At 39.8% G+C, this 13,299-nt stretch overlaps 1 protein-coding gene across 1 annotated transcript in view; it reads right to left on the reverse strand.

Annotated features, from left to right (window-relative positions):
* Setdb2 (SET domain bifurcated histone lysine methyltransferase 2) overlaps positions 1–13,299 on the reverse strand; it is a 38,693-nt gene that overhangs the window by 12,190 nt on the left and 13,204 nt on the right. Inside the window, exons 5-9 of the mRNA XM_051160640.1 lie at positions 11,843–11,939; positions 7,198–7,755; positions 5,074–5,190; positions 2,058–2,227; positions 771–969 (exon numbers count right to left, since the gene is read on the reverse strand). Coding sequence (XP_051016597.1) covers positions 771–969; positions 2,058–2,227; positions 5,074–5,190; positions 7,198–7,755; positions 11,843–11,939 — 1,141 coding nt within the window. The remainder of the gene's footprint in view (positions 1–770; positions 970–2,057; positions 2,228–5,073; positions 5,191–7,197; positions 7,756–11,842; positions 11,940–13,299) is intronic.

Raw genomic sequence — 13,299 nt, forward strand, 5'->3', positions numbered from 1 at the left:
AGCACCGGCTGCTCTTCCAGAGGACATGGGTTCGATTCCTAGCACCCACATGGCAGTTGAGTCATCTGTAACTCCAGTCCCTGGGATCCAAAGCCCATTTCTGGACCCTGAGAGCACCAGGCACACAAGCGGTACAGGTGACATACCTATACACATAAAGTAAGAGTAACATTAAAATATTAAAAAGGAAACTAACCTATATAACATCTACATTACTTAATGGAGGAAAAAGGGTAATCATTAGATATCAGGACTCTTAAAATGTTTTGTTAGAAAATTAAGGGACCCTAATAAAGCTTTTTAAAAATATATTTATTCTTTTATTTATTAGTATACAGTGTTCTGCCTGACCGCCAGAAGAGGGCACCAGATCTCATTATAGATGTTTATGAGCCAGCATGTGGTTGCTGGGAATTGAACTCAGGACCTCTGGAAGAGCAGGCAGTGTTCTTAGCCTCTGAGCCATCTCTCCAGCCCCTAATAAAGCTTTTTAAATAGAACAGTGATAAAAAAAAAAAAAAAAAAGTAAATATAACTCATTAAGTCCCAGGCAAAAGTTATCCAAAGTGAACTTATTAATGGGATTCCAAAGGAAATGTTTTGGCTAGATTTTTAAGGTAAAAATACTGGATTTCTAGAAGTGTTAAGTTGTGAGGCAATATGATGTTTAAGTGAGGGGTGGTGGTAGGAAAGAGAGAGACACAGATAGAAACCCCCAGACACACCTGAAGCAAAACAGGGGTACCCTGTCATCCTAAGTTGTTACTTACACAACAGGCTCTTTGAGATCACTGCTAAACTTAGGAGGACACTTCTCAGTTTTAGGACTTCCAGGATGTGCGTCACAGTCTGAAGATATAGCTTCTAGTCTTCTCTTTCTGGAAAATGTGTTTTTCACAGTGTTCTGCTGTTCTCTTCCATTTTCATCAGTATTCGTTTTCTCAGGAGTGTGTTTGCTCAGTAGCCTTCCTGCAATAAAACAGATAGTGATCAAAACAGGAAACTTCCAACAAGGAGGCATCTGTCCTCTGTAAATAAAGGCTCTGTGCTAAGTGCATTTTATTTCTAGAAAAGATAAACCCACCCTGGAAATTCTAGAATACTGGTAACTCATGCAAGAAACTAAGAAAAGAACAAAGGAATGTTATGTCTAACATTCATAATAAATATGAGCTATTGGAAAGAAGCACCAGCCCATTTTGGTGTTTTAAAAAGAGGAAAATAAAACAAAAACAAAAACAAAAAAAGCACTCTAGACAACGAAAAGTAAACGTGTTTAAGTTTTTTAAGCTTGAAATCTTAAACTCTTTTGAAAAATTACCCATTTAAAATTTGTGACATCTGTCTACAATTATGCTCAAACTCAGTTTCGTATTAAAATCTTTGTCTCACTTGATGCATTTCCTCTTTAGAGTCGAAATTATACTTACAGAGTTAGAATAGATGGCTAAATGTCCCTACTCATCTGTCTAGGTGAGCCTCAGGTGCCCGCTCCAGTGCTGCATGCCAACAATGCATCCCACACAGCAGCAGCCAGGGTGCAGGGCAGCTGCACTGAGCAGTGAGGGTAGGCAGACTGGGGAGTGCATGTGTATGCAAGTGGTGTGCAAGAACTCAGGCATGACCAACTCAATACTCCGCAGTCCTGACACGAAGTGAGATGCTTAAAGTTACTGTCTGGATCACCAGTATAATATTAGCTTGTGAAATTCTAGCAACAGTCCAAAACATTAACAAGGAGTTTCTGATTGATTGCTTTTACCTCAGAAAGTGGTCATTCAGTTTTTTAATTTAGAAACTTTCTTCCCTTACAGAGCCTCTGTAGCTATGGAGACAGTGCACTTGTGAATGCACTGGTGAAACAGCCTTGCCCATCTGAAGTGCCTGGTACCTATGGCAGCTGTGCCCTTCAGAGCTAAGGCCGAGTTACTTGTCTCCTTGGTGCTCCCCCAACATCCTGTCCTGCTCCTGGCTAAAAGATGCCAACGGCTGACTAGGGCAATGTATATCCAGATGTGTACAGATGCTACTAGGAAACAAACAAACCTCCCCTTTACCTGAATAAATGCACACGAACGTGCCTCTGTCAATGTCATCCAGGCAGCGCACTCCCCAGCCCTTCTTCTCACTTTTGAACACCTGCAGCCTCACCTGGGGACCATGCTGGACGACTCGGTTTTGACACAACTGTCGGTTACACTTGCACAACAGGTTGCATTCATAAATGCTGACAAGAATACACACAGGATGGTATCAATTAGATAGCCCCAAAGCAAAATGAAGTGTACATTGCTACTTCACTTCACTAATAGTGAAACTGAGGGAAAGAAGTCCGAACGCTTCAGGGTAGATTGCCTGAACTTACTAGCTACAGTTCATTTTTAAAATGGGGTTTATTTTTACGTATTTATTTTTTTATGTGCACGCATGGGTGCTTAGCTTGTGTACATAACTACACCATGGACATGCCTGGTATCCACAGAAACCAGAAGAGGACACCAGATCCCTGGAACCAGAGTTACAACTGCATATGAACCCTTATGTGGGTGCTGGGACTTAAACCTGAGCCCTCTAGAAGAACGGCAAGGGCTCTTCACTGCTGAGCCACCCTTCCAACCGCAAATGAGAAGCTTATAAACCAGAGCTTAACCCACAGGGCTGTTTCATCAACATCCACACCTCAACATTTGTAACATGTGTAACATGGTGCTCAGTACACAATAAATGTCAGCTTTTAAAACATGTAAAGGAATGTCTAGAATCAAACTCTTAATTCTAGTTCTAGAGGTGTGATTTTTTTAGTATTAATCTTGATAGGTTGAAAATATCAACTGTCAAATTAGCTTCTCTCTCTCTCTCTCTCTCTCTCTCTGTCTGTGTGTGTGTGTGTGTGTGTGTGTGTGTAGTTATGCTCATGCATGCATTGTGCACACCAACATAATCAGAGAAGCCAGAGGATGTCAGGTGTCTGCTCTACCAGTCTCTGCTTTACTCCCTCGAGACAGGATCCCCTCACTGAACCCGAGGCCAACTGAGGTCCAGCAAGCCCCAGGGATGCTGTATTTCGGCCTCTAGCAGCACTGGGCTAACAGGCATATATGGCTTTTTCTGTCGGTTCTGGGTATGAGAACTCAGGTCCTCAAGCTCCTTCCTACGGAGTTAGCATTGAGCCCCTTCATTTGTTTTTGAACAGCTTTTCTATGCAGCAAGGCTGGTCTTTATCTCAGTATTGTTTAGCCTCTGCCTCCCATATGCTAGACGCACATGTTTTAATGGGGAAATGGCTACTCAGAGTCACTCATTATCTGAAGAGACAGACTTGAAGCAGGTAAGGCTTTGAGCATACTATGATGTCCATTTCTAAGAATATACAATGCTTTCATGTTGTTGTCTCTTAAAATTTTAGATTTTAAGTATTAGAAACAAATATAAACAAAGCCTATTAAGACTGTAGACCACAATAAAAATAGTACTCTTGGGGGTTGGTGTTGGCATGTTATTGTGCAATTCAAATGCTAATCTCTGTATCCCTCAATCTAAGTACAAGCCTTGTCCTGAGAATCTCCTGTCCCAATTTTGTATTAATTCTGCTCCCCAATTGTCCCCTTGTATGCCAAGAAAGCATCTTACAGCCAATCCCAGAGCAGAGGAGAGAATAGAGCTGGACTTCCTGCCAGCCAGGGAGGAGGAGTTAGAAAAGGAAGTAGGGGTTTCAGCAGGGGATTCAGACTCAGGCAGCGTTACGGGAAAGAGGAATAAGATTCAGGTGGAGCAAAGAAAGAATTAAAAAGCAAGTAACTTGGGGATTTTGGCAAAGATGGAGTCAGAATAAGATATAGGGCTAAGGATAGACTTATACTGCTCAAGATTGTGTTGTAAAGCCTTAAAACAAATATAAAAGAGTCTCAATTATTTGTGTGATAGCTGGGTTCAGAAATAAACTAACAGATTTCTAGGACCCTCTGGGCCCTTCTATTTCCCCATCTCTTATATTTGTCTTAGCTAGAGTCTCAGTGGGATGTCCTCACACCTATCTCAATCTCCTGGTAAGTGAAGACTTTCATGGGGCATGCCTTTTGGGCTAGTGCCCATTTATAAGTGAGTATATACCATGTGAGTCTTTCTGCTTCTGGGTCAACTCCCTCAGTATGATCATTTCTAGTTCCACCCATTTGTCCACAAATTTTGGGAATTTCTTGTTTTTAATAGCTGAGTAGTATTCCATAGTTTAAATGTACCACAGTTTCTTTATCCATTCTTCAACTGAGGGACATTCATTGGGACTGGTGGATCGGGGCTCAGGGGGTTCTGCTCAAATTATTGCACTAACCAAGGACAATATAAGTAGTAAACATTGAACCCCTACTCTGATCTAGCCAATGGAAAGGACATTGTCCACAGCTATGTGTAGAGTGGGGACTGACTCTGACATGAACTCTGGTGCCCCATATTTGACCACCTCCCCTTGGTGGAGAGACCAAGTGGCACTCAAAGAAAGAATAAGCAGGCTACCAAGACAAGACTTGATAGCCTATGACCATATAGTGGGGGAGGAGGTCCCCCTCGGTCATAGATCTAGGGGAGGGGAATAGGGTGAAAGCGGGAGGGAGGGAGGAATAGGAAGATACAAGTGATGGGCTAACAATTGAGTTGTAATCTGAATAAATTAATAAAATAAAATTAAAATAAAAAAAATAGAAATAAACTAAGGGAAACAAACACTGTTGTATAAAATAACTGTAACAGGTTGGGGGGACACACCAGCAGGTAAAATGCTTGTTATACAAGCAGTAGGACTTGAGTTCAGATCCCCCCATCTCTGTAAAAGCTGGGCGTGGTGGTGTGCATATGTAACCCCGGCATGGGGGAGGGTGGCAGAGATAGGTGGGTTCTGGTGGCTTGCAGCCAGCCAGTCTAGCCAACGTGGGAAGCTCCAGGCCTGATCTGGAAAAACAAATAGGGTGGACAGTGACTGAGGAAGACACCTGGCTTCGACATGTGCGCACACACAAACACATAACATAAAAAGTACCATCCCCTTCATAGATACAGCACCTTGCAACAGGTCCTTACCCAGTAGGTACGAGTCTCTGCAGTCTCTTATAGTTATAACCAGAGCATTCTCCATTAGACAGCAAGGGACATGCTTTGGCATTCTTTACCGTCAACTGAAGACATGCACACTTTTTTCTAAAGAAAGGTGGTGGATGGAGAAGTCAGATAAAAAAAGCAAGTTATGAGACATTTAATAGAATATAAATGACATTTAAAAATTGTATATTTTTATTTATAAGAGAGGTTTTGCTCAAGGACAATATGGAAACGTCTTTAAACACAATAGGCCTATTTGAAAAAATTACATGAACCAAAAGCTTGTTACAACCAATATAAACTGCACTGAGCTATCTGACCGTGAAACAGACACTTAATTATAGGGGTTTTAGCTTTTCTAAATGGTTGTTTTACTCAGTAGATGCTCCCTTGTTGGTAGTCTTAGCTCTGCTCTCTTACCATAGGTCTCTTAATAGATATTCTCTATTTTATGAGGTATACCCAAAGACCCTGAATGCTTAAAGCCCTGTATAAGCGCTGAGTCTATTTATTTGTACTTTTCTCATATACCCTGAAACACTGCCACATGATACCACAATTAATCTGTCCTTGCATGCTTTATTTTCCTGCATACCATTACTTGTATCGTTTGGGGCCATTGTTAGGTGAAATAAGCCTTACTTGAACGTATAGTAAGTATGACACTTGGTCTGATAATCCATGTGGCTGGTAAGTGACTAACTGGCAGATCATAAACAGTGTGCACAAAGAGATGATTCACATTTCAGGTGGAATAGCGTGGGGCATTCCATCACACAAATCCAGACAGTATGTAGTTTAGTATTTATGTTTTGAGTGCATATGGACTTCTCCACCTAATGTTTACCATCATCATCATCATCATCATCACTTTATTAATATATATGGGTATTTTGTACGCACATATGTCTGTGTACCACTTGCAAGCCTAATCCTTGTTGCCCAGAGAGGGCAGCAGGTATCTTGGCACTGGATGTGAATTGCCGTGTGGGTGCTAGGCTTTGAACCTGGGTCCTCTGGAAGAGCAGTCAGTGGTCTTAACCTCTAAAACATCTCTTTAGAAAGACAGTTTTAAACTACAACAGGCATGTTGATTATCAGATCAAGTGTCACACTTGCAATGCTTCAAAGTATGTTGGAAAGCACAAATCGACACGCTTGGGTACTAATGAGACTGTAAGTATTCAGAGGTCCCTGAATATAGCTCTCAGGCAATGAGGGGTAAGTATATTAAAATAACTTGCTCTTTCAAGCCGGGTGTGGTGGTGCACGCCTTTAATCCCGCACTCGGGAGGCAGAGGCAGGCGGATCGCTGTGAGTTCAAGGCCAGCCTGGTCTACAAAGTGAGTCCAGGATGGCCAAGGCTACACAGAGAAACCCTGTCTCGAAAAACCCAAAAAAAAAAACAAAAAAAAAACTTGCCCTTTCTTGCTTAGTATAGGTAGTTACATTTGCATAGAGTTAATATATAACACAAATCTACCCAATTATCTACAAACCTACAAATGCACCTTTAAAAGAAACTGTTTCTCAGGGTCTTGATGGATTGGAACATGCTCTCATTTCTTGATGGGATGTCAATACGGTGGTCAGTGGTCAAAGAATGGTAGCCATAAGCACACTGACATCCAAAAAAATCAGCCAGGAATGGTACTTAACTTGTAAAAGTAAAATATAACAAGTAACATAGGAATTAGGAACAAAGGCTCAAATACTGCTTCTCTAAATTATCTGCTCTGTGACTTCTCTGAATTTATTTCTGAGACTAACTTCCTTACTTGTATAGCAGAAATATATTACCTAACACACACGTTTTGTGATGATGACGAGAATGTACTTAAAGTGTTTGGGCACGTGTGACACTCATAAATGGCACTGTAACCATAACTATGGTACTACATAAAAGGAAATACTCTTCCTCAGAAGAAATAAATTCCATTTTACTATTTTTGGCAGAGTTACGGTTAACGAGACAGGGTATCTTTTCATCTATTTTAAGCAATTTGTGCACAGGTTTTATACAGAATGACAAACTGGAACACAGTAGGAGTAGACAGATGTGTCACATTCAGGAGATTGTTTGAAATGTCATGTCTTTCTACTCACATGTCTATGCAGCCCTCAGAACAGTCACATGAAGCAGAAAAGATGCTGGAAAAGTTTAGATAATACGGGCGGGGCCATACCTTCTTTCTGTACTTAAACTGTGGAAGTTTAGTCCGGTCGATTTCATTACAGAAGGAAATCGGCACCGACTCCACCCCATTACTAACATCCACCTCAGAAACAACTTCTTGCTTTTGGTAATTCCGAGTCAACTGAACATAAGTATTGAAGGAAAAATTGTCTGTGCATAAAAAGTTACACTCTGTCTCCAGTAGGTAACGAAAAACTTCCTCCATGTTTCGTAGAGTCCGTCCACAGGGCGCTCTGTAGTTGACGTGGAGAGCTGAGGACCGAGAGCTTGTCTTTGCGTGCCGTCTCTGGAAGTGACATCTGATTGGTAGCTGCAGGGGATTTTCTCCCTTCAAGCACAGTGGCCTTCCCGCCAGACAAGCACTGGAGCAGATGTGGCGTTGGAAAAGCTTACTCAGAGGGCGCTCCTTCTCCCCTAAATCTTCAACTTTATTATTCACAGGGAGGAATATTTTTTTTCCTGTAGATCTATTAGAATAAATAAATAATTATTATATACCTCAAATTTATGATTCAACTTCATTTTTAAAAACCCTGCACACTAAGGTAACAATTACCATATCTTCTTGGACAGCAGTAAGACAACTCAGACTCTGAGGCACTTTATATATTCGCAAGGCATTTAAAGGTCAGATGTAACGCCAGGCAACTACAGGAAGCGTGATGATGGCGGTGACCCTGACACAGCACACTGAGCCTGCACTTGTTTAAGGGCTGAGAACGGCATTTTTTCATGTGTGATTTGTTAAGCCTTTGCCTAGAAAAACTAAGGCTAGCTGAAGAATTGGTTAAGAATTCTTTACAGTGCCTGAACCTAATAATTTCTAACAGATTCGCCTTCCTCAATATGTAATACACCTGCTAATCAAGTAACAGTCTGAGAACTGTAGCAAACTGACAAAAGAAAACGGAACTGGTATTCAATTTAAGGGGGGAAAAAAACTGAAAAAAAATCTTGTTTTTAAACTTCTACAAAGAAATGAGTTTTATTTTACTAAGTGTTCATTATACATTAAAACAGGTATTTTATTTACTTTTGTCTCAAAAATCCTCAAACACTCGTGTTTCAGTATGTAACAGGCACTTTCACACAGGCACTTTCGAACAAGGAACAGTGAAGTGATTAGCAACGTCATGGCGTATCACATTAGACTACAATAAGCCAACATTTGTTACTATTGCCAGCTTTACTGCTCAGGGGACAAGCTCCTTCTACTGGCTACACACACAATTTCAAGAATGCAGCAGGTCTCTGTGTTTGGATCTCAGTCTAATGGGTAAAGCAATACACTATCAAATGTCTGTAAATCTTTTAATGTTGGAACTATTTCCAATTTGTCTCTGTTAGTGCTTTGATGAGCATTCTCAGATATAAATCTTTGACCGAGTTCCTGATTATTCTTATATCCCTTTAAGAAGAATTACTAGTCAGTAGGAACCCACATTAAAACAAACAAACAACTTGATTAATTAAAAAGAAAAAAATCAGCCAGGCATGGTGGCGCACACCTTTAACCCCAGCTCTCAGGAGGCAGAGGCAGGCGGATCACTGTGAGTTCAAGGCCAGCCTAGTCTACAAAGGGAGTCCAGGACAGCCAAGACTACACAGAGAAACCCTGTCTCAAAAATAAATAAATAAATAAATAAATAAAAATAAATAAAAAGACAAAAACAAAAAGACAAAAAAAAAAAAAAAATCAAACACATATAAGAATATATTATCTTATAAATACCCAAATGAGAAATACAGAAATCTCAGCAAAGGACACTATCCACACGTCTGTACCAGAAGATAATTAAACCCTGGCATAGTGGCAGAAGGCCACACCCCACGATGACCCATGCATTGCTTTAAAAATTCCAAGGGATCAGGTCTACAGCTAAGGGATACAGTGCATCTTGCATGCATGCAAAAAGTCTTGGGTTGGACCTCCAAAATGTTAACGACAAAAAATAACAAAACTAAAAAACAAACACCAAATTCTTCATACTGCCAGCAGAAAGTAAAGCAGTTCTTTATGTTGTGAGGACTGTTCAGAGGGCTGTTCAGAGGGCTTACTCAGATAGGTTCTACCCCCTCCAGGTCCCTCTGTATGTCTTCCAAGCCAAAATTACCTTTTCCAAAGTAATTTGGGGGAGGGGATGCATCAGTTATAACTTTAATCTCAAAAGATAAATCAAGGGATATTCAGAACATGTTTAAAAAGAGAAATGGAGAGAGAGGATTTGTTTTGAGAAGTGTTTGTAAAACTGTGAAACTGTTAATACTAGTTCAAAAATTATATTTGAGAGCATTTTGTGACCTATATTTATAAGAAAATGGGTATGATTAAGTCAGAAGCTTAAAAAGTAAAAATGTACTAATAAAAAGCAACTAGAACAATTATATTTTATTTGTGTAATTTAAGTTAGATCCTCTCAATACATCAGCCTCTTTGCTGAGTACTTGAGATAGTAAGGCAGGAAGATTCCAAGAATCAAGGCAAGCCTAGGCTACAGTGTCTCAAGAAAACACACCATAAGGAAAAAAATAAATAAATAAATAAAGATAAAGTTAGGATTTCAGTCCACAATAAAATGAACTAGAAGAACAGAACCTAAATGTACTCAGTAATCACAGCACTTGGGAAGAGGAGGTCAGAGCAAACCGTCTCCACAGCAGCCTCAGCTCTGTGTGGGCTACACGAGACCCTATCTCTAAAAAACAAATAAATAAAAAGAACCCAAAGTCTAAGGATGATAAAGATTAGATACCCATGCATTTCCATGGCATGTATCATGACTGTCTTAGTTAGGGTTTCTATTGCTGTGATAAAACACCAAGACCAAAGGCACATGGAGGAGGAAAGGGTTTACCTCAGCCATCACTGAGGGAAATCAGGCAGGAACTTGAAGCAGAGGCCGTGGTAGAAGCTGATTCCTGGCTTACTCCTTGTGGCTTGCTGTTTACTTTCTTGTACACCCCTCGGCCACCTGTCCAGGGATGGCACCACCCAAAGTGGCCTGAGCCCTCATACATCAGTCATTAAGGAAATGCCCTACAGATCTGTCAATCTTATGGAGGAATTTTTCCAATTAAGATTCTCTCAGCCTAGATATGCCTACAAAAACCAACTACCACAATGACTTTAACACATTTATAATATACATACACACACATATATGTGTGTATATATACATACATACATATATGTATATATGTGTGTGTGTATATATATGTATGTGTGTGTGTGTATATATGTATGTGTATATATGTGTATGTGTGTATATATATATGTGTGTGTGTGTATGTGTGTGTGTGTATATATATGTATGTATGTGTATATATATGTATGTGTGTGTGTATATATATGTATGTGTGTGTGTATATATATGTGTGTGTGTGTATATATATGTGTGTGTGTGTATATATATGTGTGTGTGTGTGTGTATATATGTATGTGTGTGTATGTGTGTGTATGTGTGTGTGTGTATGTGTGTGTATGTGTGTGTGTATGTGTGTGTGTGTGTGTGTGTGTATGTGTGTGTGTGTGTGTGTATAAACTGATTCTCTACCTAGAGCATAATTTTCTAAAGTTATGAGCAGAACTTTTTGTGAAACATCTTATGTTAGAGTGGTTGGATCTGTTTGCAAACTAATGAGATTTTATGCTGTATGTTGGGTTAGCATTTCTAATTAAAAACAACATTTTGAGCAGGGTGGTGGTGGCGCGCACCTTTAATCCCAGCACTCGGGAGGCAGAGGCAGGTGGATCCCTGTGAGTTCGGGGTCAGCCTGGTCTACAGAGTGAGTCCAGAACAGCTAGGGCTACACAGAGAAACCCTGTCTGAAAAAAAAACAAAATAAAAAACAAAAACCCACAACATTTTGTGAGCTACAGTGAGGGGCGTTATAAAAGCATGAACTTAGATTTCTGTACGAGTGTATTAAATTGCTTTGGGACTCAAATTACATTGACGTCTCAATTGGGAGACTGAGGTCACAATTCAAAGCCAGTCTCAGGTACCTAGTGAGACCTTGTCTGAAAAACTAAACCAAACAAAACCAACAAGACATTTCTACTATTTATAAATGTAAATTACATGTAACAGTGTTTAGCTACAATCTCCACACACACAAAAGTAAAAGCAGAACAAGAACGTTTTCTTGAGAATCTTTTTAAGGGCCAGTTTAATTTTAGCTGCAAGGAAAAAGATTGCAGCAAAAAGTTAGGAATCTCGCCAGCATTTGGAGGCTGTGGTGCTGGCCTTACTGTCTGCCGGGTATCAGATGTGCTCCTGTACAAGTCTCTGGAAACCTGAGGGGTGTTCACTGAGCTCCTGGGCAGAGGAGAAGGGCTTACACAGCAGAGCTTCTTCTCACACTGATACTCTTACAGCTGCCGTCCACACTGAGCTGACACTGGAGGCAATTTTAATATTCCATGTATCAGATTTCAGCTAACTAGTACAACACAGACATCTTAAGCTAAGTTTTATAAAAGGATTTAATTACTTAGGGATGTTTAGTAAAGAGCACAAGAAGGGAGTATTAACACGGTTAATATATACATACAGAATGGTGCAGTCCTCGGGAAAGGAGTTTTCACATGATGCAGAGGGAAATGCATTTGATTTGTTTCCCTGTTCATTCTGAGTCACAGGTATATGATCTACAGGTGCAAAGTACAAACATGAACAACAGAAACATAAAGTTAAAAACAATGCACTAAAGTAGTCAAATAATATCTTCACTGTTTAGAAATACTGCCCAAATGGAACACTAAAATTTGCAAAGACACTCCGATTTTGAGACTTAGCCATAAGACTGTCAATATTTTCAACAAAAGTATTAAAATAAATAAATCAGTATACATTTAAAAACTTTTAAGAGAGTGAGCTGGATATCCACTTAAAGTAATAGTTATTTCAGGTGACTGTCAAGCACTGGCAGGCCTGCTTGTATTCTGTAAACAAATGGCACAGTGCTTAAGGGCAGAAAATGTTGTCTAGGTAGCTTTTATTTCCTTATTGTTCTACATCTATGCATTGGAGGAGACAGGGCTTAAGGCATTTGTTGTTTCTTATTTCCTTGTGTATCTTTTTATCCCATATTCTTTTTGTTGTTGTTGCTCTTTTGTATGGGGGAAACAACATGTAATTGCAATTGTTACTAAGCAAGGGAAGAGATGGGAATTAGTGGTTTAGCCAGTGTCTAGGGATCTAGGGAGTACAGGCTGGATCTCCAAGGGCTTGCTTTGGCCTTAACACCAAGCTTTTTTGTTTTTCTGTACTAGCAAATAGATATATTTCTGTCTTGATAAAATTGTTGCAATTCAGGTGAACAGTCTATATAAAACATAAAATCATGACATAACATTTCTGTTGATAATGACTCTAAACAAAAACCCAACTGAGTTGAAAATAAGTTGTTTCAGAGAGGAAAAAAAAATATTTCTTAGGATTGATTCCTTGCTACTATATCCTTGCCCTCTCCTACAGAACTGCTGCACTCTCTGAAGGGTGTGCACATTCTGAAAGGGAGCAGGGGTGAAACAGCAGCAAAAGGATTGTTCTGAGCTGAAATGTTCGAGAATCAGCAAATGCAGGAAAAGGCTCTCTCTTAACTGTTTAAAAACGATTCCTAAAAAAAAAAAGAAAGAAAGAAAGAAAAGAAGTTGAGAGAGAGAAAGAGAGAGAGAGATCTCTTCTTGTAAAATTTTCTACCAGGAAGACTGACTCACCACACAAAAATACAGGATGTTAGCACCCCACTCATACAGACACTATTTCCATCTATATTATATTGTATCTATTTTCGTCAGGGCTCATTTTCCTTTCAAACGTCCCACCCACTTCTCTGTTCTTCCACTCTGTCCTAAGAACCAATCTATTGGTCTAGAAGTGTCCCTCTGCCTAACCTTCCCCTAGTAAGCAATATACCTGCACTTTTACACTGCAGAATTTCTTTGAGTCTAATTTATAGCCTCCAATCCGAGGCACGGAAAAAAGTCTCCTTCCCTATAATCTCAA

The sequence above is a fragment of the Acomys russatus genome, chromosome 18, assembly GCF_903995435.1.
Source record: "Acomys russatus chromosome 18, mAcoRus1.1, whole genome shotgun sequence".
Classification (NCBI taxonomy): Eukaryota; Metazoa; Chordata; class Mammalia; order Rodentia; family Muridae; genus Acomys; species Acomys russatus.